Raw genomic sequence first — 25098 nt, forward strand, 5'->3', positions numbered from 1 at the left:
CAGCACTCCTGCTGCCATCAGCTGTGCTGCATAAGAGAAAAAGGCAGAGCAGACATCTCTCAGGGAAGTAGTAACAAGCATTATGAAGCCTTGAGGCAAGTGGCTCTGGAGTCTGGGAAAATAAAAATTGTCTCCACCCCTTCCACCCGCCCACATCCCAGCCCCAGCCATGCAGTTTGACTTCCATCTTTTTGGTTTTGAAGCAAAGAGAGAGACAGACACCCTATCAGGGCAGGAGCTGCATAGTCCTTCAGCTCTGGAAGAGGGACAGAGGGAAGAAAGAAAGCAGCAGAAGCAGGGGTGAAGGGAGGACAAAAGAGAGGCTAACCTTTCTGTGGAGGGATTTGACCTGCAGTCAGCTATGTGGAGCCACACTCTCCTTTGGGGCAGCATCCTTCTCCTGCCTAGAGTGGCTGGAACACCTGCAATGCTGTAAGAACCTCAGTTGCTTCACATCTGCGCGCTGGTCTGTGGGGAATCCTCAGGGTAGGGCGTGACAGAAACATGTCAAAAGTCCTGAGACAAGGCAAGTTTTTCTAGAGGGGCATCATTGCTCATATGCCCTAGGTTTCACTTCATTCCCATGTGCCCCTGCCTGCCCACCCTGCAAGGTTCCTTGGCTCTTCTTCTAGTGCCTTTGGTGTAGACCATGTATTTCTGCAAGGATTCAGGTAAGATAAGCCCTGCCAAGTTTCTGCATGTGTTTAATTCTGACCTGCCAACATCTGCAGGAAGGTCTAGTTTTAAGTCTAGTTTTAAAAACTTGTCTAGTCTAGTCTAGTTTTAAAAGCCTCTTCAAGGGGGAGTACAGTCTTCCCCTTGGACATGTTGCACAGGCTGATACAGCTCACTCTCAGATAAGGTTTTACTGCTGTCTGTTTCCTACCATTTCCTTTAGCACAGAGCTTTGCTTTGTGGTAATACCACTTGCTTCAATATCTGCTGTCCTGCCTGTGTGCCAATGCTTTCTGTAGCTTCCTTATAAAGTAAACCAGCCTGGCTCTTGGAATCCCTGAAAGATAACCTTGGAGATGACATCTCATACTTTTATAGCTCATAAGACAAAAGCAAAGGGTGAATTGGAAAAAGGGGGGAATGTGTAAGAAATTTTTCCAGAGTAGAGAGTACACCCAGGGATCATGAGGAGCAAGGGAGATCTGGGAAGTTCAATCAGTGAGTCTTTAGTGCACCTCCAATCCTTATGGTCCAATGGCAGGGAGGAGGTGCCATGAGACATCCGAAAAAGAAAAATCAAGACACAGTTGACATCTGTTATCAACTGCCCTGATATTAGCAGCAGACAAGCTGCTCAAGGCAGCTTGACAGCCTTCAAGTGTGACAACCCTCAAGGCTCCTGCCCAACCAGACTTTGACTCCCTTCTGCCAGGGTGTTGAGCCCCAGCAAAGAACTGCCAACAGTTCATGTCCCTGCCTCCAGCTGTTCTGATCATTCCAGGTCCTGCCCTCCTGATGCCACAAAAGGTGCCACTGGCGGACCCTGTCTAGCAGCATTAAGCAGGAAGAGTCAGTGATAAGACTTTTCAGGGTAATCAAACCTCTGTTTTCACCAAAAGCCAAGGGCAAAAATGAATTTTTTCTGCTACTCAGTACTGTTCCCATTGCCAAGACTGCTGTGTTGTATGTTTTCTCCTGATGTGCCAGGAAGTGGAAACTGCCATGGATAAACCTCTGGGAGGTAAGAGCCAGCAGTTACATCTGGCTGAAGAACATGGAGGGTTACAAGACATGGATCAAAGAGAGGATCCTAAAGTCTGATCTGGAGAACACATTTTGATGATCTGCAGAAGCCAGCTGCTTCTTGAATATTGGGTCTTCTTTGGTCCTAGCTGCTGCAGTACTTTATAAGGTGATATGAAACAGTACAAACAGCTTCTTGGTGTTATCCATGTGCACAGCTATGCTAGTAGCCACAGACATGTGAGATGTGGATTGAGAGAGCAAGGAGAACAAGTGTGTCAGGAGCTGAAGAGCAGGTGCTCCTGAGACTTTGTGTCTAGGACATGAAGTTATGACAGTGGGACCCATACAATGTGTGTGGCATTGGCTCTGAGCCCAAGAATAGCTCAAAAGACAGAAAGCAGATAACCAGCCAAGTGAGCTGCTGATGAGACATAGCGTGGTCCAGTGAAGAGGCCAAAGTTTCAGGAAACTTGCAGTGTAGTCCAAGCCCTGCTGCTGACCCCTTGTGTGACATGAGGAAGCCTTTTCACCTTAGGTCAAGCTTATTTAATTTCCTCCACTTAATCTTGACTTTCAGTCTTGGATTCAGTGGCTGTCTCTTACTGTATATGCGTGCAGCATGTAGCACAGACTGACTGGTCATGCTGCAGTACTGACAGATGGGAAGAGCAGTGTAATCTGGTCTCACAGCATTGTGACACTGGAATGGAGAGACCAGGAGTTTTATTAGGAAGTATCCAAATCTCATGGTCAAAAGCAATCCTCCTAAGAAGTCAGCTTCACCTGGAATCTTTTTCTTTTTGTAGGAATTATGCTGTGGCAATACCATCTCAGCTCTACTACCCCTTCTCAGAGAAAGCGTGCCTCCAGCTCAGCAGAAAAGAAGCAGTCCCAATCCGTGTGACAGTAACTTTGCAAAGCAAAGCTGAGAATCAGACTCTGATCATTCAATCTATCTCTCAGCTCACCTTCTTTCATTGCACAAGCTTCCAGGTAAGGAGGAGATTCTCAAGGGTTGTCAGTAGGGTGGATACCATATGAGTTCTGCTGTTGCTGGACAGGAAGGCCAAGGATTGTGCCTTCCCTTGGGCACCTTTTGATCAGGCACTGAATCTTCTGTTTCAGCATATATGTAGGGCTGACAATGCCCTTCCTGCTCTGGAGCCTCACTGATATTTTACTCTTCTTGAGTTTTTTTTTTTAATTTTTCCTTAGAAAACATTCTAAAAAGTGCTCTGAGATCTTTCAGGGCAAGTAGAAGGGGAGCAATATAAAATCAGTATCAAAATCATTATTTCAAAAGCCTATGGATCCGGGATCCTGAATGATGGTTAATTTACAACTATGCCTGCTCCTGTTGGAAACCCAGATGAAGTGGCTTTTATTGTCATCACGTTCCTAGAAGCCAGCTCAGAGTTTCAGAAGAAACAGAAAGTCGTAATCAAGCATATAGACAAGAAAACTTTTATCCAGACAGACAAACCTGTGTACAAACCTGGACAGATTGGTATGGATAGAATTCCATGTCTTATGAGAGAACGAAAGATGCTCGGACAACAACATATGGGGTAGCCACTATCTCTTGGAGCAGGCAGCTGAGTGGTGCCTGCTCTGCAAGGAAGACAGGCCACAGCCTTCATCTCTCTCCGCCATTCCAGGCTGTGCCTGTTTTGAAGGATTTGGGGATACTTCCCACCCATGCCAGCATGGCACATGTTTTCTCCAGTACTAGCCATGCTCAGAGAGCCTGCCAGTGTGGACAGGGCTTGTGTGCTTTGGCTGATCTATGAGAAAAGATTTACACAATGATATGTTGTATTCCTGAGTGCTCCTGTAGCTCCGGAGTGTGTGACTGCCCTAAATCCTTCCCTCTCCCACAGACTGTTTGCCTCAGAGGGTCATGCAGGCCTCATCACCACTCTAACACAGTTCAGATCGCCACAGGGCACAACCATTTCCCCATGTCTCTCCATCATCTCTGCTGGCATGACTCTCACTGTAAGCAAAACTGACTGCCCCATTGCAGGTCCAATGTCTAGAAAAAGTGCTATTTCTCACCAGCACAGTCAGCCTTCCCAGAAACCCCACATTACCACTCCAGGCCCTCTTTTCTGGCAGGGCTGAGATCTCATAGCAGATCTTTGAACACAAGGGCCAAGAGTGGCTGGCTCTGAATTCTGCCCACACCTTCTGAAGCACATTGGCACATCTTTCTTAGGAATCCATCCCTATTATTATCAATTGACTTGATTTAATTTCAGCCAGGCCTGTTTTTCTTTTGCTCTGTAGTCAAGTTGCGAATCATAACCTTGGATCAGAACTTTATTGCCAGCAGTGAACTGGTAAGTCAAGAAGGAAGAAACCTTAATAAGTCTGAAAATGGTATGGGGCTGCCTCCAAGATTTCTGGATCAATTCTTGGCACAGCCAGGAGATCATCTGTGGACATCTAATCTCAGTCTTGTTTTGGGTGCTTATAAACAACATTGGGCAAGACCTGCTACACAGATACTGCTCATGATGCTGAGACAGCACCTGTGAATTGTTTAGGGAAGACTCATGGATGGCTGGGAGACAAAAAACTCGGGAGGTGAATGGTAACTTACATGAAATCATCCCACCAATAGCTCTGTTATTCCCTTCCCACAGCACCGCCTGGTGGAACTGAAGGTAAAACACCTACTTTATAGAAAGTGGTGATCTCTTCTTGCCTTGGGGAAAGCAAAGGGTTGGAGATGATGGTGGGGAGAAACGGATGCAGAAAGCCATTTATCTCAGAATGAATGGGAACAGCCCTTGACCTCTTGCCCTTCTTTCCATTAATGTCCACACAAGTTTTGCAGTGCAGTGTCATGATATCTATCAAATAGGGGTTCCTGCAATAAATGGTGGGTGTCACTGAGCAGCAGTTACCTCTCCACCAACTTCTCTGGAGTGGCACAGGACTTTTAGTCCCTCCAGGCTGCAAACTGAAGATTTGTGAATACCTTAAACAATTCTTTAAGAGCATTTTTATAGTAAACATACAGAAAATAAAAGTTTGAGCAGTTAATGTTGTGGCCACAAAGCTAGGGAAACTTCCCAAAACAGCTCTCAGGGGTTTTTTTCCTTATAATCTTTTACTTTAGTTTTAATATTATAGGTAAAATATAGACTTCACTCACCCGAGCCGAGGAAGGATGCCTGAAAGCAGTGAAGGGTTTGTAATAACCCACACAGGAAGGTCCCAGTTCAAACTAGCAATGGACAGTAGCTAATGCATATTTGCACACCACACCCACCAAGCAATCAATATGAAACATAGTTTCTCAGACACCTACTGAAATGCTTTATGCCAGTTTATACAAATGTAGTGCTATGATCCAGCTTCACCATTTCAGACAACAGCTCTCACATTTCATATGTTTATAAAGTGCCCATCAACTCGTCACTAAGTCCTTCCTGGCTGGACAGTGCCACTGTAGCCAGAGTTCTGAATCTTTTATTTCCAAGAAACAGCAGTAGGAGAATGCTGTCCACCATGAACTGACCATCACAATCAATAATGCCTCCAAATGCCCCTGCAGTCCCACAGCCCTTGTTCAGCATCCCCAGGCTTTACATCCTGCATTACACAGAGAGGCCTCAGTCCCCTGCATGAGCTCCTAAACTCATTTCCACAGACTTTCCCATGGATTCAAGATACCAGACGCCACTGTAATTGCTCCTAAGTTGCTCATGCCTTAGGTAGTACATGCTGCCAGGATTGACCCTCTCCACAGTGACCCAGGAGGCTAGGCCAGCTCAAATCACCACAAGGCATCTTTGAGAGGGACCACCTGGACTACCAGCAGTTGGTGCATCTTAGTGAGACAGACAGGCAGTAAACCATAGCTTTGCAGCAACCAGTGAGATGATGGTATCAGCCAGAGAGCAATAATATGATAGACTGACTTTGTGGATCACAAAGAAAGGAGAAAGCTGGGACCCACCTGTAGCTGTGTCATAGACCTGGGCTCTCAGGACAAGAGGATATGGGCTTAGACCATGCTGTCATAGTTCAGATATCCTGCAAAAAAATCTCTTAGAGCCCTGGGAAATAACCATTCTCTACTACTGCCCGTGCAGGACCCCAAAGGAAACCAAATTGCACAGTGGCTGAACGCTACTCCTGTGGGAGGCATTGTGGATCTGTCCTTCCCTCTGGCTGCAGAAGCACCAGTTGGAGAGTACATCATCAAAACTCCTGACCGCATTCATACCTTCAGGGTAGAGGAATATGGTAAGGGTCTCAGTGAGCTACAGCAGCAGAGAAAGATGTGTTCCCTCCAAACTCCTCCCCCCCCCCCACAGGGGTAAATGGGCCTTGCAACTGTGAACAGCTGTGCTAGCTGTTCTCGTGTCTGAGGTGTCCAACTACCTGCCATAGGTGTAATCACTGACTTTCACTCTGGCCCTATAGCTTTCTCCCGTCACATGTCCTGAGGAGGGATTGGGGCACTGTTCCACAGCTGTGATCTGTGAAGGAAACTAAGGCTCTCTACTCCCACCACACCCTCCTGGCTGGGCTAGCAGTGCATTCCTACCAGGCCCTGTTCTGGTCATCTCAGAATGACGGAATGAAGGGAGAGATTTCTTTTCTGTGAACATCCATCTGGGGAAGACTGGGACAAATGAGTTCTCTCTCCCCACTGCATTTTATTTCTCTTGCTTTCTCACAGTGCTACCCAAGTTCAGTGTCTCCATCCAAATGCCTCAAGTGGTCACCATCTTGGAGGATAACTTCCGTCTCCAAGTCTGTGGCATGTGAGCTGACTTAGCAGAAGCTGCATTCTTACTGGTAAGGAAACTGAACAGTTATTAATAATTGAGCTCAAAATGGTCTCCGCTAAGCCTCCCCCTCCTTAAAATTTGGTACCCTAGTATCCACCACTAAGGAATTCTCCTGGATTCCCACCTTTCTCTGTCTTCTCTCTCTCTACTTCTTTGTGAGCCTGAAAGTGTAACAGTGGAACCCCTCAATGGGGCATGTGCCCTACAGCATTGTACCTCTACTGCATTGAGAGTAGTGCCAGTGTGGAGGAAATAGCCACTCCAACTTATAGCCAGCACAGTGTTCCCTAGCAGTGCATGCTGGAACAGGGGTTGAGTTGGAGAGGACCCACCACTGCCTTCTGCCTCTTCTTATTAAGTTACTGTAACTTCTTGGCCTCTGCTGAGGTCATGATCTATGAGGATACTGTAGGCTGCTGGGATTCATGGCTGCAAACCACAGTCTAAGGCTGATGTTGTTTACCTTTGAGTCGGTGTTTCTGTGTGTTTAAGTCTCTCTACCATGTTTGCCAGGTACACGTATGGGAAACCAGTCCAAGGTAGTGTGAAGGCTGTGGTGTGCCGTAAAGATGTTCGGTATAATCGGAAATTTTCCAAAGCCAAGCACGATATTTGTAAGGATTACACAGGCCAGGTGAGCACATGGGACATCCACTCCTCCTGCAAAAGAGAGGAACAAGGCCAAAGAGAGAAAAACAGTGATAGAAGAAGTGGGATATGCATCAGCTATAGAATCAGGGTTCTCTCAGCTCAGAGACCATTTACCAATACGTCCTTACCACCCCAGTGTAGCAGTCTTAGCCCAGCTCAGGAATTTTGCCAAGTTTTTGCACTCAAGTACTCAAAGGTAGGAGCATGAGAAGGCAAGCTAACTCCTGGAGATTTGCCTACAAAACAGATATTGTGACAGAGCAATACAAAATACAGACACTGTCCATGTAACTGGCTTCCACTGAATGCTTTTTTGCACCAGCTTTTCATCTGGTGTAAACACCTATGTGCTGATTCCCAGAAATTCTGGAGAGACAGAAATTACCTCTTGCTCCTAAGCATGCAATTGCAGCTCAGTGCAAACTTTAGTCATTCTTCTTTGGGGTTGAATAAATGCATCTATATTTGTTTACATCTTTTTAAATAATCTAGCACACAGCTTAAAGATAAATTCTGCCCTATCAGAAGGAATCCTGGTCTCAGGGAGAAATGACGACTCCTTTCTGCTACTGGCACATGAATGACTGTGTAAAGATGAGACACATGCTTATGAAATAGCATCTCCTATTAGTGACTGCTCCACAGAGAAGATCTATGTGTCATGGCAGTATAGGAGTTGCTTCTTTAACTCAGATGTCTTAGTCCCCTACTTTTAGACTTCTGGGCTTTGGGTTTAATATGCATTGCAGAAGGGATTAGTGCATCTGTGATTGGTTAACAGATACAATTTCACATTCCCAGACAAACGAGGATGGCTGCTTTGTCACTGAGGTGAATAATAAGGTCTACCACCAGAAGCATGATGACAATTATGATTTCAATTGGGAAGCTGTGGCTTTTCTAAAAGAAAGTGGAACAGGTAGCAACAACTTTCTCCACACTTAGTGGAAGAACTTTTTCTTTACACTCATACATCATATCTTCCTTTGGGTTTTCTGCTGTAAGACTCCTTGGGGATCCTAGGGGCTTCCCATCAAACCAGCAGAATTTCTGCATTGGCTTCAGGGGCAAGTGCTCAGTGTCTTCCCTGGGAGCACCATGGCAGCACAGACATTCTGATCTACCCTACCATCAAGGTCTGACTCACATAAGCAACATGAGCTCTTCCAGTTACAGAATGGGCTTTATCAATATGCTTGCTCTTCCACAATGTGTTCTGACCAGTCCAGCTCTGACAGTCACCTTGCTTTGGCAGAGATGGATTAGAGCTGCTGTTTCTCCTCTTTTGGCCACAGTAGAAATGTGTACAGATTCTTCTGTTCTTAAACCATGCTTTGGGAAAGTCCCTCAGAATGAGGAGACACTCAGAGCAACCACAGAAAACCCAGGCCCTGGCTGTGCACCATTTAATAAATAGCACCTTGCCAGATTCATCTCCACATTCCAGACATGGAAACAAGGCTACTTGTCCAGAGCTACTGTTAGATATCCCATCTTGTGAGGTTTCCCCTTTTCCAAAAATTTGCAAGCCTTTCCTTGCAAGAAAATGTTTTCCAGCCCTTTGCTGAAAGCAGTGACACACATTCACTTAGCAAACAGCTGCAGCGGTTTCAGCTGGGTACCACATGCAAAAACAGCAGACCATAAGCTAAAGTGGCTGAAGCAAAGGAAAATATTGCCTTTTAGTGACTTCGCAGTGAAAATGGTAGGAGAATGGAAGTGGACAATTTTGAGTGGAAACATCTTCAACCAAGTCAGAGCATTTGGGAACTGTCTGGCAGAGATCTCCTGGTAGACTTCTGTCATTCTGGCGGTTCTGAAGGTAGGAGGCACTGTTGCCAAATGTGTAGGCTAAATGACTCTTGAAGTTACACAGAGAAGCCACATTCCCTATGAGCGATAGGCCATCTCTTATCTCAGTCTATCCAATCCTGCTGCCTTTGATCAGACACATGATTCTCATCTGTATATACTGTCTCCTCCTTTCTTTCCCAGGTGTGGAGTTTAACAACACTGAAAACTGCAAGGTGACTTTTGATATCACAACTCTCCAGTTTTGGGGGACAAGCTATTACTATCAGCAAGGAGCTCCCTACTATGGAAATGTAAGTAAGTGAACAGGCAGAAACATGAGAAGTCCAGCAGCTGGGCCAAAGGGGTTGGCAGGGACAGAAATACTAAGGAGTCCCCTTGTTCTGAGCTGCTCAAAGCTGCTAGCACAGTCCTCTGTCCCAGTCTCTCCTTTGATGTCTCTACTACAAAATAATCCAAAGGTGTGACCACAGAGTAGACCCATGACTTTGCCAGATGGCATGGCTGCTGCATAAATGGGGAGGGGCTGGAGGAGTTAGGGGGTCACCCAGAGAGTCCTTTTGGAGAGAGAAACTGAAACTGCTATTGGGAGGTAGATTTTCAATTCTGAGGCCTCAAAATCTGTTTTCCACCTTGTTAAAGCTGGAACTCAAAAGTGCCAATGGGACCCCCCTGAAGAACAAGAGAGTGATTTTCACAATGTCCTATGGTAACAGGAAGCAGACCAAGACCTACTTCACAGACAACAGTGGGATATCCTCTTTCACAATGGAGACTTCAGCATGGGACAACAGCAGTAGAGTTTTTCTACAGGTTAAGCCAACAATTACATTGGGTTTGACTAGCACTAGCTAGTATACCCCTGAGTCCCATAGTCTGTCATTGTCTCAGTACAATGACAGAGAGAGACAGAGACAGAGACAGAGGCAAGGAGAAATGAAATAACAGATCTAAGAGAAGAGGAACAGCCCATGGCACCACACACTGTCCCTGAGCTGTCAAGAGATATCATGAAAGATGGGGTAGTGGACAAGGGCTCCATGAAATTGGGACTGAGGTCTACTTACGTAGGACCTTGTCTGAGGTGGACCTCTCCACCTTCTATCAGGCTGGGCAGGGACAGAGAGCAGAGAAAGGACTCCCACTCTGCATGGAATGGGAAGACAGGAAAGGAGCCAGGAGAGGAGCATCTGAAAATACACACGGAGAAGAAAAGATCAGTAAACAGTTTGCATTATATCATCATCATGACATAAGAACTAGAAGTAGCCAGCGATATGTGAAACAGAAAACTTAGGAGAGAAAGAATGAAGTCTAATAGGAAAACAGTTGCTGCAAGCCAATCTGGAACAAAGCAGGTAATCAGGATGGAAGGAGCAGAGTGCGCCTTACTATGGATGCCACCTACAGGAAACTGACTGAGACAAGTTCTACCTTTGCTTTCCCATGTAACCATGAAAAAGGCTCACTTTCCTGCTTTTAAGGGTAGGCGTCTAATAACTACCCATCCTATTTAAATTTCACTTCAAGTCAAGTGGCACTTCAAGCCGAGCCTTGTATCTTTATCAGGGTACATACAGTATTTTATACGATGGATCCTGATCTTGCTGCAATTACACAAGTCTCTGTGCAGATAAGTTATAAGTTAAAAATGAGCAGGGCTATTGAGCTTCAATTGTCCTCTGCCACCCCTACCATGGATCAGGGAAAACGTTGAGAGAAATATAGTGTCTGAGTGGAATAACACCGAACAGTGAAATACATTATCAGGGCAGACCCCTGCTCAGACTTTCCCCATCTGCACCAGACAAAAATAAAAGGTTCAGTGGTTTGATCCAGGGACTAAGAAGCCACTCTACACAAGCTGATGATCTGGCCTGCTTTTGGGGTAGCAGCAGCATTGCAGAAGTTCAGACTTTAAGCCCAAGCCATAGTGGTACACAGCTCCCTTCCACTTAGGTTCTAGTTACCCCAGAGCCTGCCAGGGCTGGGTGGACAATATTAGGCTCCACAGAAAGGAGCTGACTGAACTTTGCCTATGCTGAAATAGACACTTTACCCTGAGAGAGTTCAGAGTATGCTGTGCAGCTGGTTTCAGCTGACGGTTTTGCCCCGGGGAGAATGGTAAGACACCTTCAGACACTGAGTCACCTTTTCTATACCACAGGCAAAGACCCATTCTGAGGACTTGAGTGATCGAAATGTGAGGGTGTCTTATGGTACTGCATCCCTCACACTGAAAGCTTTCTACTCCTCCAGCCACAGCTCTGTGAAGATCCAACCGGTGCAGGCAATGCTGCCCTGTGGGGATGTGCAGCGGGTCACTGTGCATTATCGTATCCTGGCCACAGAGCTGGGGAATGGGGCTGCCAAAGCAGAGTTCTATCACCTGGTGAGTGCAGGATGGCACAAGCAACCAGGTCAGCTTTCTGACAAGTCTGTGTCAGCACAGTGTCTTTTGCTAGCAGAGACATAGAGCATATCAACCCATCACTCTGTTTGTTCCCCTTCAGGTTTTGGCTGGAGGATCCCTTGTACATCATGGCCAAACAACTGTACTTCTTGATCCGCCATTGGGTAAGAACGGCTAAATGCCCAGGAGCAGATTAAAGACCCAATAGGAAAGCCCTTCCAGCCTAAATGGGGAAGGAGTGAACAGAGATCTGAGACCAACAGAAAACAGAGTTGGCTCAAAAATTCAAGAGGAAATGGCAAATATGCTGCCTTTCCTCTGTCTTTTATTTTGCCTGTTATTTTTCTGATCAAATGATGGAACTGTCAGAGTTTATCTGCCAAGTGGAAGTTATCAGAGACCTCCAAGAAAACACTCAGCATCTGTTTGGAAGACTCAGAAGGGAAGTCACTTTCTCCTTCAAGGGCACACTGTCACCAAAACCCCTTGTAATATAAGGTTCCTGTTACCAAATGGCCCTAACTCACACTCTGGTCTGGCTGTGGCCTCCCCAGGAGCAAGACAAAATAGTTTTTATCCAAGTAACTGTGTAGAAAATGAGCATGTTCCTGGCAAAATCCTTGGAGATAGACTTCCTTGCATCCTCCTATACTTCTTCTATTTCTCCTTCTCTTCCCAGCTCATTATAGTGGGGCTTTCAATGTCACTCTGCCCATTGACATAATTTCACCCATGGCTGCCCTCTTTGTTTACACTGCCTTCCCTGAGGGCCAAGTGGCAGCTGACAGCTTCAGTCTGAAAGTCTCCAAGTGCTTCAGGAACCATGTAAGTAGTGCACAAAATGTAAGAGGTAGATGGGCTGGAGGGTAGCTCATTAACTGTAAATTGGCAATAAGTGTCCAGCAGAATCCAGTAACCACAGTCCCCCATCTCCTTCCTCTCTCAATGTCTTGAGTCCCTCCTTTTTGTGCTGTTTCAGGTGAAGCTTGGCTTCTCGGACACGGTGGCTCTCCCAGGATCAGCTGTCCATCTCCATTTACAGGCTGCACCAGGCTCCCTGTGTAGCATCCATGCTGTAGACCAGAGCGTCCTTCTCCTGAGGCCAGCAGCTGAGCTATCCAGGGCTAGTGTGAGTCACTCCAGTGCTGAGCCCTGCTAGCATTACATATATGTTTTTTGAGAATCTAGTTGCAGGCACTGGGTAAGCAGGCACAGTGGATATGTTAACAAACATTTGCATGGGGACAGGACATGGCTTCATGAGAAAGAAATGAAGGCCAGTATCAACTCTCAGCCCAAATTCTCAGTCTATATTGAGGGATCTAATAGAGTAACCCACCATTACCCCCAGTACAGCCCAAAGCCCATCCTTGTTAAACTTAGAGCACTTTGCCACAATGGCAACCAAATGGCAAGAGACTTCCATCTCCTGAACCAATCCATCACAGCGCTCTGAAATAAGAGCTGTGTTAGAAGAAATGCCCAATGTGTGATAGGCTCCATATCTTTGTCTCAACACACATGAACCAGCCAGTCCTTCCATTCACAGACTGAACAAGAAATGGAGCCTTCGCAGTGGAAGGCCATCTCTCCTCCAGACCTATGATTGATTGGGTCCGAGGACCCTTGAAATGCCTCTTGGCACTATCTTGGTGGATCCAGGATGTACCGTCAGTCATACAAGATGCTCCCCTAAGGACTCTTACAGGGAGTGTCTCCTCTCAGTTTGCATTAAGCACTCAGCTTAAATCTGTGAACTAGATGTGGCCACAGCCAGGTACTTGTGCCCTAAAGGGGTTCATGTTCATCTCTGGTGCTATGCAGCTGAAACCTGTGGAGGCTATCCATGAAGCTCAAAAACCTTTGGAGCTGGGCTTTTGTTGCAGGCAGGATCTGAGCTGTGCTTCTGCAGTCACAGAGAATCTCTGGATAGAAATGTAAAACTTTCTCCCTCTCACACTAACCTGTATTGTTTTCATTCTCTGTCTACAGGTGTACAGTATGTTCAGCTATCCTCAAGAGTACCCCAGTGTCATCACAGACTCTTACAGTGACTACTGCACTATCCACAAGAGTCTGGGAACCATCAGTTCCCCTCAGAGTACTCTTCCATTAGGAACAATGTCACCCTTCATGTACAACAGCTATTCTTATGCAGTTTCCCAACCAGATGTTTATGAACTTCTGAGGGTAAATCTAATTTCTATAAACCTTGAAATATCAGAGCTAAGCCCTTTTGTACCCCAGATCAGCTTCTGAGCCCTTTTGTACCCCAGAGCAGCTTCACAAATCATCTTTTTTTGGGAACACTAACAACTTTAGGTTCTGAATTTGCTGAGCTTCTGATCTAAGAGATCTCTGACACACCATGCTCTCAGCTTGCTAAATTCCCATTGATCAGGCACAGCTCCCCACTAAAGCACAGCTCCCCACTTTTGCCAAACTCTAGACCCCCAGACTTTCTAGGGGTTGGAGGGAGAGGAGAGTGTCAGCCTGAGTCAGAGAAAATTGGAGACTGAAAAAGCAAAGCACCTGGGGGGGGGGGGGAGAGAGATGGGAGAAAGGAGGGAAAAAACAGGGATGAGTAAAGAGGTCAAAAGAGGGGTGAAATGAGAACAAGTCTATGCTGGGGTGGGGAGCAAACTATGATACCACAATAATGACTTTGTGTGTGTGCATGCATGTGTGAGTAGTCGTCCCCACAACCCTGACAGTAGAGATTCACCTTTAATGTGAGGGGCCAGGATCTGGGCTCTGGGAGCAGGGTGATTCTGCATTCTCTCCCTGTGAAGCTCTTAAATGAGTCAGAGGTGCAACAACATGCTGATATGCTGGGAGCCTGGGGCAGAGATGGCCCCTCAGACATGCTGCCCCCTCCACTAAGTTCTGCCTTCTTTTCTTCCCCTTCTTTCCACCAGAATTCAGGTCTAACATTTTTAACCAGCCTTAAAATCAAGTCTCTGATTGAGTGCCACACCCAGACCACTTTCTACTATGACTACATGTGTATATCTTGATTTATCATCTGTTTCTTTGAAAATCATGGGTAACATACAGGCTGCACAAGGGCAGCTGCACATACAATGTACTGAGGAACTGGGGATGGCTTCCAGAGATGAGTGAGAGGTTACACAGGAGATGCGCACAGGAAGAGAGGAAAGGTCCTGGCAGTGTAAATGTATGGAGGGGTGCCACTCCCTGGCAGTGGAGGGGTGGAGGGTTGGCTGCACAGGAAGAACCTACTTGGAAGATTCTGCTGGCAGATAGGAAGATAATTTGGTCAAGGGGGAAAAATGAGACAGCTGTCACAACAAGGAGGATCTGTTTGTAATACTGGGAAAGGTTTTGCTGAAAACAAGCGAATCAGCCAATATTGACACATGGGAGTATCTAGGCCTTTCTGCAGGGTCTGAAAGAGCAAGAAGTGTCTATGAGCAGGCTGAGTTCCTCCTGGAGGAGCCCATGCATGTGGCTGGGATCCACATGTTCACCTAGGGTGTCTTACTGTGGGAGACTAATGTTGAAGGAGGTTGAGGGCATCTTGAAGAGGACAAGTAATGCATGTGGGATCAAAGTGGGTGTGGGAAGGATGGGGAGTTGAGCTGAACTCTACCTGCCTGAACTCTACCCACCTGAACTCTATCCTAATCTCAGAGATACTCTGTGTTTGAATGAATGCTTATATTCCCAATAGCTTATGATGAGCTGGCAAACTCAGACAACTTGGATACACAGATAGATGCTGCTATTGAAGGTGCTGAGTCAGAGCATGTTGAGCTGGGCAGCAAGGCAGGGCCAGTATGTACCTGGTTTCCAGAGACATTCATCTGGAGTCTGGTTGCCATCAAGTGAATAATCATGGGTTATAACCCCACATGGATCTCAACCTCCTGCCAGCTGGATCTGAGAGGGAATGGGCAGGAGCAGAGCCAGGGCATTATTGCCTCTGTGTCCACAGAGACAAGGAAGGTCTGAAGAAATAGATAAGGACAATGGAGATTTGGTTCAGTTCCTGGCTCTGTTTGAGATTTTCCAGATGATCTTGGACAGCTCAAAAACACATCCTGTAGGATGGAAGGGACCTCCAGAGGTCTCTAGCTCAACATCCTGCACAAGGCAATTAGATCACACTGCTGTAGTCAAATTCTGAATATCTCTAGGGATGGAGATTCCACAGACTCTCTGGGCACCTGTTCCAGTGTTTGACCATCCTCACCGTAATTTTTTTTTTCTTATATTGAGTCAGAATTTCCCATGTTCAGACTTGTGTCTGTTACCTCTCATCCTATCACTATGCACCTCCAAGAAGAGTCTGACTCCATCATCTCTACACCTTCCTGTTAGGTAGCTCTAAACAACAATAAGCTCTACCCTTAGCCTTCCCCTCTCACAGCTGAAAAAACCCAGTTCTTTCAGCCTCTCCTTGTACATCATATGCTCCAGCTCCCCAGCTATCTCAGTAGCCCTCCACTGGACTCATTCCAGTGTGTCAGTGTCTTTCTTGTACTGAGGGACCAAAATGGGACACAGTTCTCCAAATGCGGTCCCACAAGGGAGAAAGAGAAGGGAAAAATCAGTTCCCTAAACCTGCTGGCTGCAATCTTCCTTATACAACCCTGAGGAGATGTCTTCCCTGTTGCAAGGGCACACAGCTGATTCATACTCAACTTGTTATCCACCAGGACCCTTTTCCTGCAAAGTTGTTTTCTAGGCATTTGGTGCCCAGCCTGTATTGCTGCATGTTGTAACAGCCACCCTTGTCCCCCTCAATTAGGTATAGTCTGATAACTTGGTGGGGATGCACTCTAACACTTCTTCCAGGTCATCAATAAAGCTATTAAGCAGTATCAGCCCGATTATAGATCCCTGAGGGATGCCACAGGTAAGCAGCCACCAATTGGACTTTGTTTCACTGAGCACCACCCTCTGAGCTCAATGGTCTAGCCAATTTTCCATCCTCCTTATCTTCACTAACTTGGCTACAAGGATACTATTGGAGACTGTGTCAAAGATCATGCTATAATCAAGGTATGCAACATCCACAGCTCTCCCCTTATTTACACAGCCAATTATCTCAACCTTCTTCATTCTCCCATATGTCAATGTTCTTCTGTAAAATGGGATTTCTACCTCTTCATCTTATCTGGCTGGAATGTGCATATTTCAGAGCATGGGATGTCTTCTGTTGTGTGCATACAGATCAATAAGTGACTCTCATAATGACTGCCTAGCTGTGGTTGAGGGTTTGGGTGTTAGTGTGGCAGAAATGTGACACAGTACTCCATGGCTCAGACTGGGTGTATAACATGGTTTCCTGGGGGCCCAGTATGCCCACACAAAACAGGAATTTGAGGTGCAACACTGTCCAGAAACAAATTTTGATTTTCAAAGGTCTCTCAGTCATTCCTTGCCCACCCACTTGCTATCTTTTCCATACTTCTGTCCCACTGCCTAAGAACCCTTCATACACATTCCCAGTTCACACTCCTTCTTCATTTTTCCATCTCCATTCCTCTGCTCACAAATTCACCTCTGGCTCATCCCAGGAAAAGTAGTAGCACTACCATAAACGCTTGCACAGTTGAGAGTACAGTGCTTCCGAAAAAGACCAAGAAAAATCATTTTTGTAAGAATACAGCTGGGTCCGGTCACAGTTCATGCTTGGCAGTCCTGGGAAAACAGGGATGGGACTCTCCCATGCCCATTCGTCCTGGGTCATTTCTCTATTTCCCTGCTCATGTGAGTCCCTCTCTAACTCAAGAATATATCTGAAATATATCTGTAGTACTGCCTTTTCCCCCAGTCACCTTCGCCTGGCACCAGCTATTTGTATAAGTATTTTATATTTCTGTAATTTCCTCTCCAAACCCCCTGACCCCAACAGCCCAACTAATATTAAAATGTACCTCCTCTTAATATGGTAACCAAATGGGGCAACTGTACGCCTGATCATTTTTTAAATAGAGTGAACACATAAAAGTTAAGGCTGTGATTCAAAATCAGCAACATGAATCCTTTTTTTGGAAACACTGTCACTTTAAAATGCATCTCTCCAGCCCTTCTCCTCCTACGAATTACCCAGATATCCTCCCAAACACCTCAAGAGAAATCTTCACAGAAATGGGGACAACCTCTTCCTCTCTGTTTTCTCCTCAGTGATTCAGGGTCTGCTAAGCTACCTGTCACAGTACCTGACACTATCACAGACTGGAAGGCCATGACTTTCTGCACCTCAGAGAGCCATGGGTTGGGAATCTCAGAGACCATCAGCCTGCAGAGCTTCAAGCCCTTCTTTGTGGAACTCACCTTGCCCTACTCCATCTTCCAGGGAGAGTCATTCCCCCTCACAACCAAACTCTTCGGCTACCTGAAGCAGTGCATGGTGGTAAGTGGCTCCTTCCAGGATGGGTGTTGGGCAGAGGGGTGTATGGTAACATTACTTACTTCACTGATGAAGGCCCAGACAAGGGGCTGTCCCCTCAGAAACGGGGTAAAAGACACCAAGGAAGCTCTTCACAAAATCTCCATGCAGAGCCATCTCTCTCCAGGTTATCCTTCCCCATAGGCTCAACTGTGCTGTGACACAACCCCCACAGAATTGTGGGGGCCATAGGCTATTGGTGGCCCACAGCTATAGCAAGAGTCTTGCTTATCATGGGCCTCTGGGCTTGACTGACCCCCAGCTCCCTTTTGTTTCACCTCTAGCTCCAGCTTAGCCTAATGGACTCTGGGGATTTTGAATTTGTGCACGCAAATGTCAGGTTCACTATTTGTCTGTGCCCTGATTCAGCAAAAACATTTTTCTGGGATGTGAAGGCAACAAAACTAGGTAAGAGGGACGAAGGAGGCGTAGGGTCTAAGACAGGAGTGGGAGGCAGTGGCAGAGCTGTCTGAGGAGTCCAGAGCTGGGGTGGAAGGGAAGGTGGCCTACTATGCAAAGTATGAATGAATGGCCTTAGGCTGAGCAAACTGAAATGTTGGCGCAGGTGTGCAATCGGGTCTTTTTATGTTTTGTTCTTTAGGGCAGGTGAATTTCACTGTCACTGCTGAGGTGATTGAGCAGGAAGATGTTTGCACTGAGAGTACAGCTTTTGTGCCAGAGACTGGAGGGAAGGACACAGTGGTTAAACATCTGCTGGTGAAGGTCAGAGTCTGCTCCAGGTTCCTGGAGGGATCAGCACTTTCTCAGACTCAAAGCAGCCCAATGGAGTGGCTCTTAGGGAGTTCACCAGTAGGGTAAACGCATTTCTCAGGGAGGCTAGTAGAGGAGTGATTCTGCAAGTAAGGTTGAATAGGGGCATGTGCTGAGGACAGCAGCTCAGAACATGCTCTGTGAGTCACAGCTATCAGAATTGCTTGCTATCAGGGCCTTGGCAGTGGTGTCAGTATAAAAACTTAGAAGCCTGCTTCTCAACAAAAATTTACCAGTAACGCACATATCCCTGTTGTCCGTGTGAGCCCCTTTGCAGAATGTGCTCTGACAAAGGTGGTGGGGTGCCCAGCTGACATCTCATTTTACTGCTCTCCCTTGTAAGCTGAATAGCCTTCTTCCCACCAGGCAGAGGGGCTGTTGGAGGAAAAGACCCACACATCCCTTCTGTGCCCAAAAGGTAGGTGAGGGTACCCAGGAGACAGGGATCACTGGGCCTGTATATGTGCATGGATCAAGAAGACCAAACAGAAGCAGCGTCATCTTTGAACATCTCCAGTACTGTCTGGAGGGGCATGGAGAGGGGAAAATTGGGGACTTTGGAGCATTCTCAGGAAGTTTATGAAGAGGCAAAGCCATTCAACTCACCCCAGTATCGCAGCCTTCAGGCAGCATCAAGCCGCTGTGTAACCACATCACAGAGTCACACATCTGTGGATGGCCTGATCACTGTATCATCCTGTCATTTGAATTCTGACTTCAGTTCCATGACCAGGTGATCCCAACCTTGTTTATGCTATTTCCAGAGAATGTCTGTGGGTCTGCCATCTCCCTCTTGCCTGTTGTTGTACTGATGCTTTTACCATTTGCAGGAACTTCTGTTTCAGAGAAAATCACCTTCACTATGCCAGAGAACACGGTCCTTGGGTCAGCGAGAGCCCACATTTCTTTCTTAGGTGAGCTCTAGGGGTTCTTGGAAATTAAGATTTTCTTCCCTGCAGGAGGCTTTTCTTCTATTGCCACCACCATATCATCTGTAGTAAAGCAAGTAACAAAAAGAAATGTATACAGTGAGGTGTAATGCAGGGCCCCTAGGTCTTCCAGGAAAGCATCCCATTCTGGCCTCTCTTATACAAGTGACACTGGGCCAGATGGACTCGTAACTTCACCCAGCCAAGGGCAAGATAGGAGGAGTACTGTATCAATGTTCCTACCAGCCTGCTCCTTTGACCACTTAGTTCTACACTGCCACAGGTCTGCTGAAGTTAATGTCTCCCCAGTGTGAGCAGAGGTGAACTGAACCCCTTGTTAGTGGGTTACTTGGAGAATCAGTGAGCACAGAAGTTTTTTGTATGCAAGAATATGTAAAGCTATCTAAGCTGTGGTTCTGTCCCACAGGAGACATTTTGGGAACAGCACTGGACAACATAGACGAGCTCCTCCAAATGTCCAGTGGCTGTGGAGAGCAGAACATGGTTCATTTTGCTCCCAATGTCTTCATCACACAATACCTTGAGGAGACAAGACAACTAACTCCAGAAATCAAACAGAAAGCAATTGGCTATCTGGAAAGTGGTAAGCTGATTTCTGTTCATGTTGGATTATTAAATGGTGATGTTCACTAAACTGGGTTGTTTGATGGAGATCTCAGCAGAGACCTTGGTGCTGAGCAGGATTTATCCAGTGTCACTTGCCTGATATCTTGGGAATGACAGTGGTGTAATCAGGCTCTTGTGTCTCAGGTAAACAAGCGGTAAAAGATACCCCTCTGAAAGCCCTTTGTTAAGCTCCCCAGAGACAATGCTCTCTATAACTACCACTATAATTATTGGAGGGAGAGGCTGCCACCTTGAGAATGTGGCAGACACAGAACATCTTCACTGTCTCCTGCCTCTTTTCACAGGATATCAGCAGCAGCTCTTATATAAGCACACAGATGGCTCATACAGTGCCTTTGAGGAAGGAAGTGAGCCAGGGAACACATGGTAAGTACAGATCTCCAGAAACAGCTGAGGGGCAACAACTGGATCTGGTCATTCTCAAGCTGGCCTGGATTTTAGCAATTGGGGAACCTGAGTGAGTCTGGAGATGTGAAGTTATTTCAAACAGAAACCACTTCTAAGACATTTCAGAAGAGAACCACACCAGTGAACTGATTTGAGGTACCCCTGTTTGAGTGTTTGTGCTTGAGCACCCCAACTGAGAGTCTGCTTCTGAAGACTTAGCTTCAAAGCTTTATTCTTCCCAAGATTTCCAAGCTGCATTGTTCCCAGAGAGGTGTGTGAGAGGGGTTGAGTGAGCAACCTTTATGGTCATCAAATACCAGCCCTTCTGGCTTTACATCACACACGGGCATCATGTTGGGACTGACAGAGACCTGGGGGAAGCACTGAACTCTCAGTGAATTTTCTCTCTCTCTCTCAAATATTCTTTTGCTGAAAATGGAAAAATCTGAGCTTGAGCTACAGACTTCAAGAGCATCTATCTGATGGCTATTGCTTCCAGTTCACCCGATTTCAAAAGGCCCTGGCCTGCTGGTATTTCTGCAGGGATGAGATAGCAGAAGATACAGAGACTTCTGTCTCCCTCTAGAGATGAGCATCAGTGACTGGTTCAGTCTGGTTTTCTTCTCTCTTCCTTGGCTCTAGGCTGACTGCCCTTGTCCTCAGGACCTTTAGCCAAGCCCAGGACTTCATCCACATAGACGAGCAAAATATAAAGGATTCTGCCAGTGCCCTGATAAAAAGTCAGACTCCTTCTGGCTGCTTCAAGAGTGTGGGGAAGCTCTTCAGCAATGGCCTAATAGTATGATATGCCTTGGCTGCTCATTAGGCACTTCAGAGCTGCTTCAGTGTCTGGCCCAATTTGGGTGCCTTAGTTGTGCTTAGTCATGGTGGTGCTTCTTCAGGTTGTGGATGATGGAGGTTTGCGTTTGATGATACCCATATGGGAACTGCACCAACACACCCACATCCAAACACGCTCCCTAAAACGGAAAAGGTTTTCAAGCTCTCCATTATTCCTTGGTAAACTGCTTTAGTTTCCTTCCCTACTACTGAGCTGCCTTTTCTTCCTTCACTCTGAGCCCCCACTGTATAGAGAATGATAGCAGCTATTCGTGAGATTCAGCTTTCCAGGAGTGTGCCGTATACACTCAGAAACACAACACTTCTATATGCACAGACACACACAGAATACCAACAAAGCAGAGCCACCAGCAGTTCACTGCACAGGCAGGTGTCCTCAGAGAATCACGCCTCCAAGTGTAGAGAATGGTATTTTTTGCTTTCCCTCACAAAAGCTACATTCTTCTTTGCTCCTCCACACCTTGCCACTGTCCCAGCCCTCAAGTGAGATGTAATGTGGTACTTGGGCTGTGGGAGCATCACTTACCTCTGGTGCTAAAATCTGCTACTGAAAATCCTTTGCAGAAAGAGAGGAAATGTGCTCAGTGTCCAATGGAGGGAGGGAATCAGTTACACAAACGAACTTGGGGTCCTGTGATTGAGAAGTGCTCTGGCAGTGGTAGTTGCATGAGCAGATACCAGCCCTGACACTTCCCTAGCAGAAGAAAAGGATCAGCGCTGTCGTCTATGCAGACTTGGAATTGACTTGGAAAGCAGAAGGCACTGGAAAACTTCTCTCTCTCTCTCCGCATGGCAGCCCTCCTCTTCTCTGTTTTGTGAGGACTGCAGGGTGCAGTGGAGGAAGGACTGGGGCTGAGCTCTGCAATCATCACAGCTCTCATACACTCAGGGATGCCACGCTCTGTGAGTATCAACAGTGGGGACATGCTGTATGCACAGCCTCTTGGCAGACAAGTACATTCAAAGTATGCCTATGTTCACATACATAGGAGTGCATTACCAGCTTTTTCCATGTGTGTCTTGTCCCTGTTCCCACCTCCTCTGCACATATCAAAGCTGCAGTTCCTCCTCAAGACACCTTGTCAACAATCGGTGTGCTTTCATTTTTATCCTAGGATCCAGTTTTGTGGAAAGCTCTGAAATGTATAAAAGACTTGGTCAATGCAGATACTGACAGTTCCAACCTCTACAGCCTGGCACTAGCTGCAAATGCCTTTGCAGTAGCAGGTGATAAGGCACTGATGCAGAAAACACTCAAAAGATTGGATAAGGCACCATAAAATCAGGTACCAGAGTATGTGAGGTGGGAGTGAGGGACTTTGGCAAAATTGTGTGGAGAGTCCAGGGCTAGACTGCCATGGGACTGCAGGGCAGGAGTGGGGGACACTGTCAGAGCTGTGTGGGGAGCCCAAGGCTTGGATATTCTCTGTTTGCCAAGCTGACACAGACTATATCCGTAATGTGAGACAGACTTGCTCTATGGATGACCTCACAGTACTGGTCTCCCAGTCATCCAAACCAGAGGAGCTTCATGGATATTCTAGAGCTCCTTCCCAGCCTGAAGTTGTTTTTTTATTAGCAAAAGCAGGGTGTGGAGGATAAGGGGAAGACATCTGTATCTTGTCCCAATGTACTTGTTCACTCGGTACCTAAGCACAGGGACTGAGGAGGACTCCAGGTAGATACAGCTACATACTCCATAAGTCTTCCCACTCTACCACTAGATGACCAGATGTTCTGGAGTCAACAGTCCAAAAAGGAAGGGGACTCCCCATACTGGTATCGGGCGCCATCTGTTGATGTGGAATTGACATCTGGTATCCTCATGGCTCACCTTTCGAAGTCAAGTTTGTCTTCAGATGACATCAGAAAAGCATCCCAGATTGTGTCTTGGCTCACCAAGCAGCAAAACCCCTATGGAGGCTTTGCTTCAACTCAGGTAATCCACTGGAGCCATCAGCAGCAGAGAACCTGCTGTCAGCTGGGGCTTGTGAGAGCAACAGGTTCTAGCACCGCCCGTAGAAAAAAGAGAGAGAGAGCATGTGTGCTCCTGGGGTTGAAAGGGTGAATCCTAATACTTGCATTCTTCTAAGCTAATTCCATGCTAAGAGTTCAAGGGGAATGTATACCCCCGCTTTGGACTGTAGCTGTAGTACAAGGGAGGGAAAGGCTAAGGACTAGACATGCACAGGAATCCTATTTTGTTCAATGTGTGTCTTTTCCCTCAGGACACAGTTGTTGCCCTAGAAGCCCTAGCCCTGTATGCAACCGAGACCTTTAGCAAGGAGGGCCCTGATCTTCAGGCTTCTCTCTCCTCTGAGGGCTTCAGCCAAAACATCCAGGTAGACAACACCAATCGGCTCCTGCTACAGACAGCGGAGCTGGCAGCCATTCCCAGAGAGTACAGTGTGCGCGTGCAGGGCCATGGGTGCCTCTTCCTACAGGTAAGCCCAGCCAGGGAAGCAAGATCTGCCTGGGGAAAAGCCCTGCAAAGCCAGGGAAACTCTCACTCTGCTGTTCAGCCAGGACTGAAAACAGACTGTAGTGACTTGCAGAAATCTAGGGCATCAGGGCTGGTAGGAGTAGCTGGGATTCAATGGAAAAGGAACAGCAGTTTCCCATATGAGGTTTGGATTGTCTCCACCTAGTCAGAGCTGTACCTCTCCTCTAAGAATCCATGTGACAACCACCAGGAAGAGTGCAGTAGCACAACCTCTGCTTCTAACACATCATTTTCTCTTATGCTAGTGCAAGACAGCAAAAAGCAGCCAAATCCTAGGCAAGGATATTTGGCAGCAAACAGCTGCTGTTCTCTGCCAACTAGCTTCTTTCTGTCTCTCCTGACAGGCCATTCTGAGGTACCATATCCCTCCACAATGAAGCGATCTCAACTTTGCTGTGTCTGTGCAGACAGAGTGCACCTTGCCCAACGCCACCCAGTTTCCTGTCACTGTCCGTGCTCAGTAGGAGACACTCAACTGTCCTTTTCTTCCCCCGTGCTGAGTGGCTTCTGGCCTGTACCAGCCTCTAGATGATCAGGATTCCCCTTCCCTCATGAGGTCCAAGTGCTAAGACTTCCCTGTTCTTTTAACTATGCTCTCCTCAGCTGGGTGGAAGGTACTAGGCCCTGGAGGGATGGTTTAGGCTGTAGTCCTGTCTCTTCATTGCATCAGTCATCACAATTTTTCCCAAGGCCTGTGGGTCTCACCCCCTTACACAATGAGATCTCAAAACACTAGTGTTGTGAAGGTCTTGTGGGACTGACTGCTGACCTCATTCCAAAGTCTTCCCTTCTCTGCTCCTGGCGGGTTGTCACACCACCCTCCTCTGCTTTACCTCTGCCTGATTTGTGCCAGAACTGCCAACATGACAGGAGGAGGATATGATATTCCCAGCCCTGCCTAGAGAAGGAAACTCCAGAAACCTTCCAAGGAATTTGTTCTCCTTGGCTCAGCACAGCTGAGAGAGATCAGGGGAAGCACAAGAATTTATCACAGTGCAGAAAGAGGTATGCTTACAGGAGGAGCACTGGAAGGAAAGGCAGATCCCTCCACCTGAGTGGCAAAGGTGGGCTGGAGAATCTGCAGAGATCGTGATTCAGAAAGTAATATTAGTGCTGTTCCCTGGGTTCCTGCTGCAGCTATACAGGAAACTCTGTGTCCACCAACATGGTCCTGATCCAAGTGGAGCTGC

At 46.8% G+C, this 25098-nt stretch overlaps 1 protein-coding gene across 1 annotated transcript; it reads left to right on the plus strand.

Moving 5' to 3' along the window:
• The first annotated feature begins 361 nt into the window (after positions 1–361).
• LOC112973987 (alpha-2-macroglobulin-like protein 1) lies at positions 362–24360 on the plus strand. Its single transcript, XM_026082471.1, has 31 exons — positions 362–432; positions 2508–2695; positions 3047–3208; positions 3991–4043; positions 4350–4370; positions 5808–5961; positions 6401–6485; positions 7026–7146; positions 7965–8082; positions 9159–9268; positions 9618–9788; positions 11143–11367; positions 11489–11552; positions 12068–12213; positions 12368–12517; positions 13381–13578; positions 14307–14394; positions 15083–15236; positions 17545–17773; positions 18094–18217; positions 18411–18532; positions 18932–18998; positions 19411–19494; positions 19937–20113; positions 20442–20523; positions 21187–21343; positions 22234–22308; positions 22521–22681; positions 23119–23344; positions 23634–23849; positions 24253–24360. Exons 1-31 carry the CDS (start codon positions 362–364, stop codon positions 24283–24285), a joined length of 4032 nt encoding a protein of 1343 aa, XP_025938256.1. The 3' UTR covers positions 24286–24360.
• The last annotated feature ends 738 nt before the right edge of the window (positions 24361–25098 follow it).

This window comes from Apteryx rowi, unplaced genomic scaffold (assembly GCF_003343035.1).
Source record: "Apteryx rowi isolate R43461 unplaced genomic scaffold, aptRow1 scaffold_578, whole genome shotgun sequence".
NCBI lineage: Eukaryota > Metazoa > Chordata > Aves > Apterygiformes > Apterygidae > Apteryx > Apteryx rowi.

What these genes read in the sequence shown, in the direction of transcription:
- LOC112973987 (XM_026082471.1), top strand. Translation starts at nt 362, where the DNA reads ATGTGGAGCCACACTCTCCTTTGGGGCAGCATCCTTCTCCTGCCTAGA. An exon ending in TCTAAAAGAAAGTGGAACAG is followed by an intron (nt 8,083 to 9,158) that starts GTAGCAACAACT and finishes TTTCTTTCCCAG; the next exon opens with GTGTGGAGTTTAACAACACT. An exon ending in GCAGTAGAGTTTTTCTACAG is followed by an intron (nt 9,789 to 11,142) that starts GTTAAGCCAACA and finishes TCTATACCACAG; the next exon opens with GCAAAGACCCATTCTGAGGA.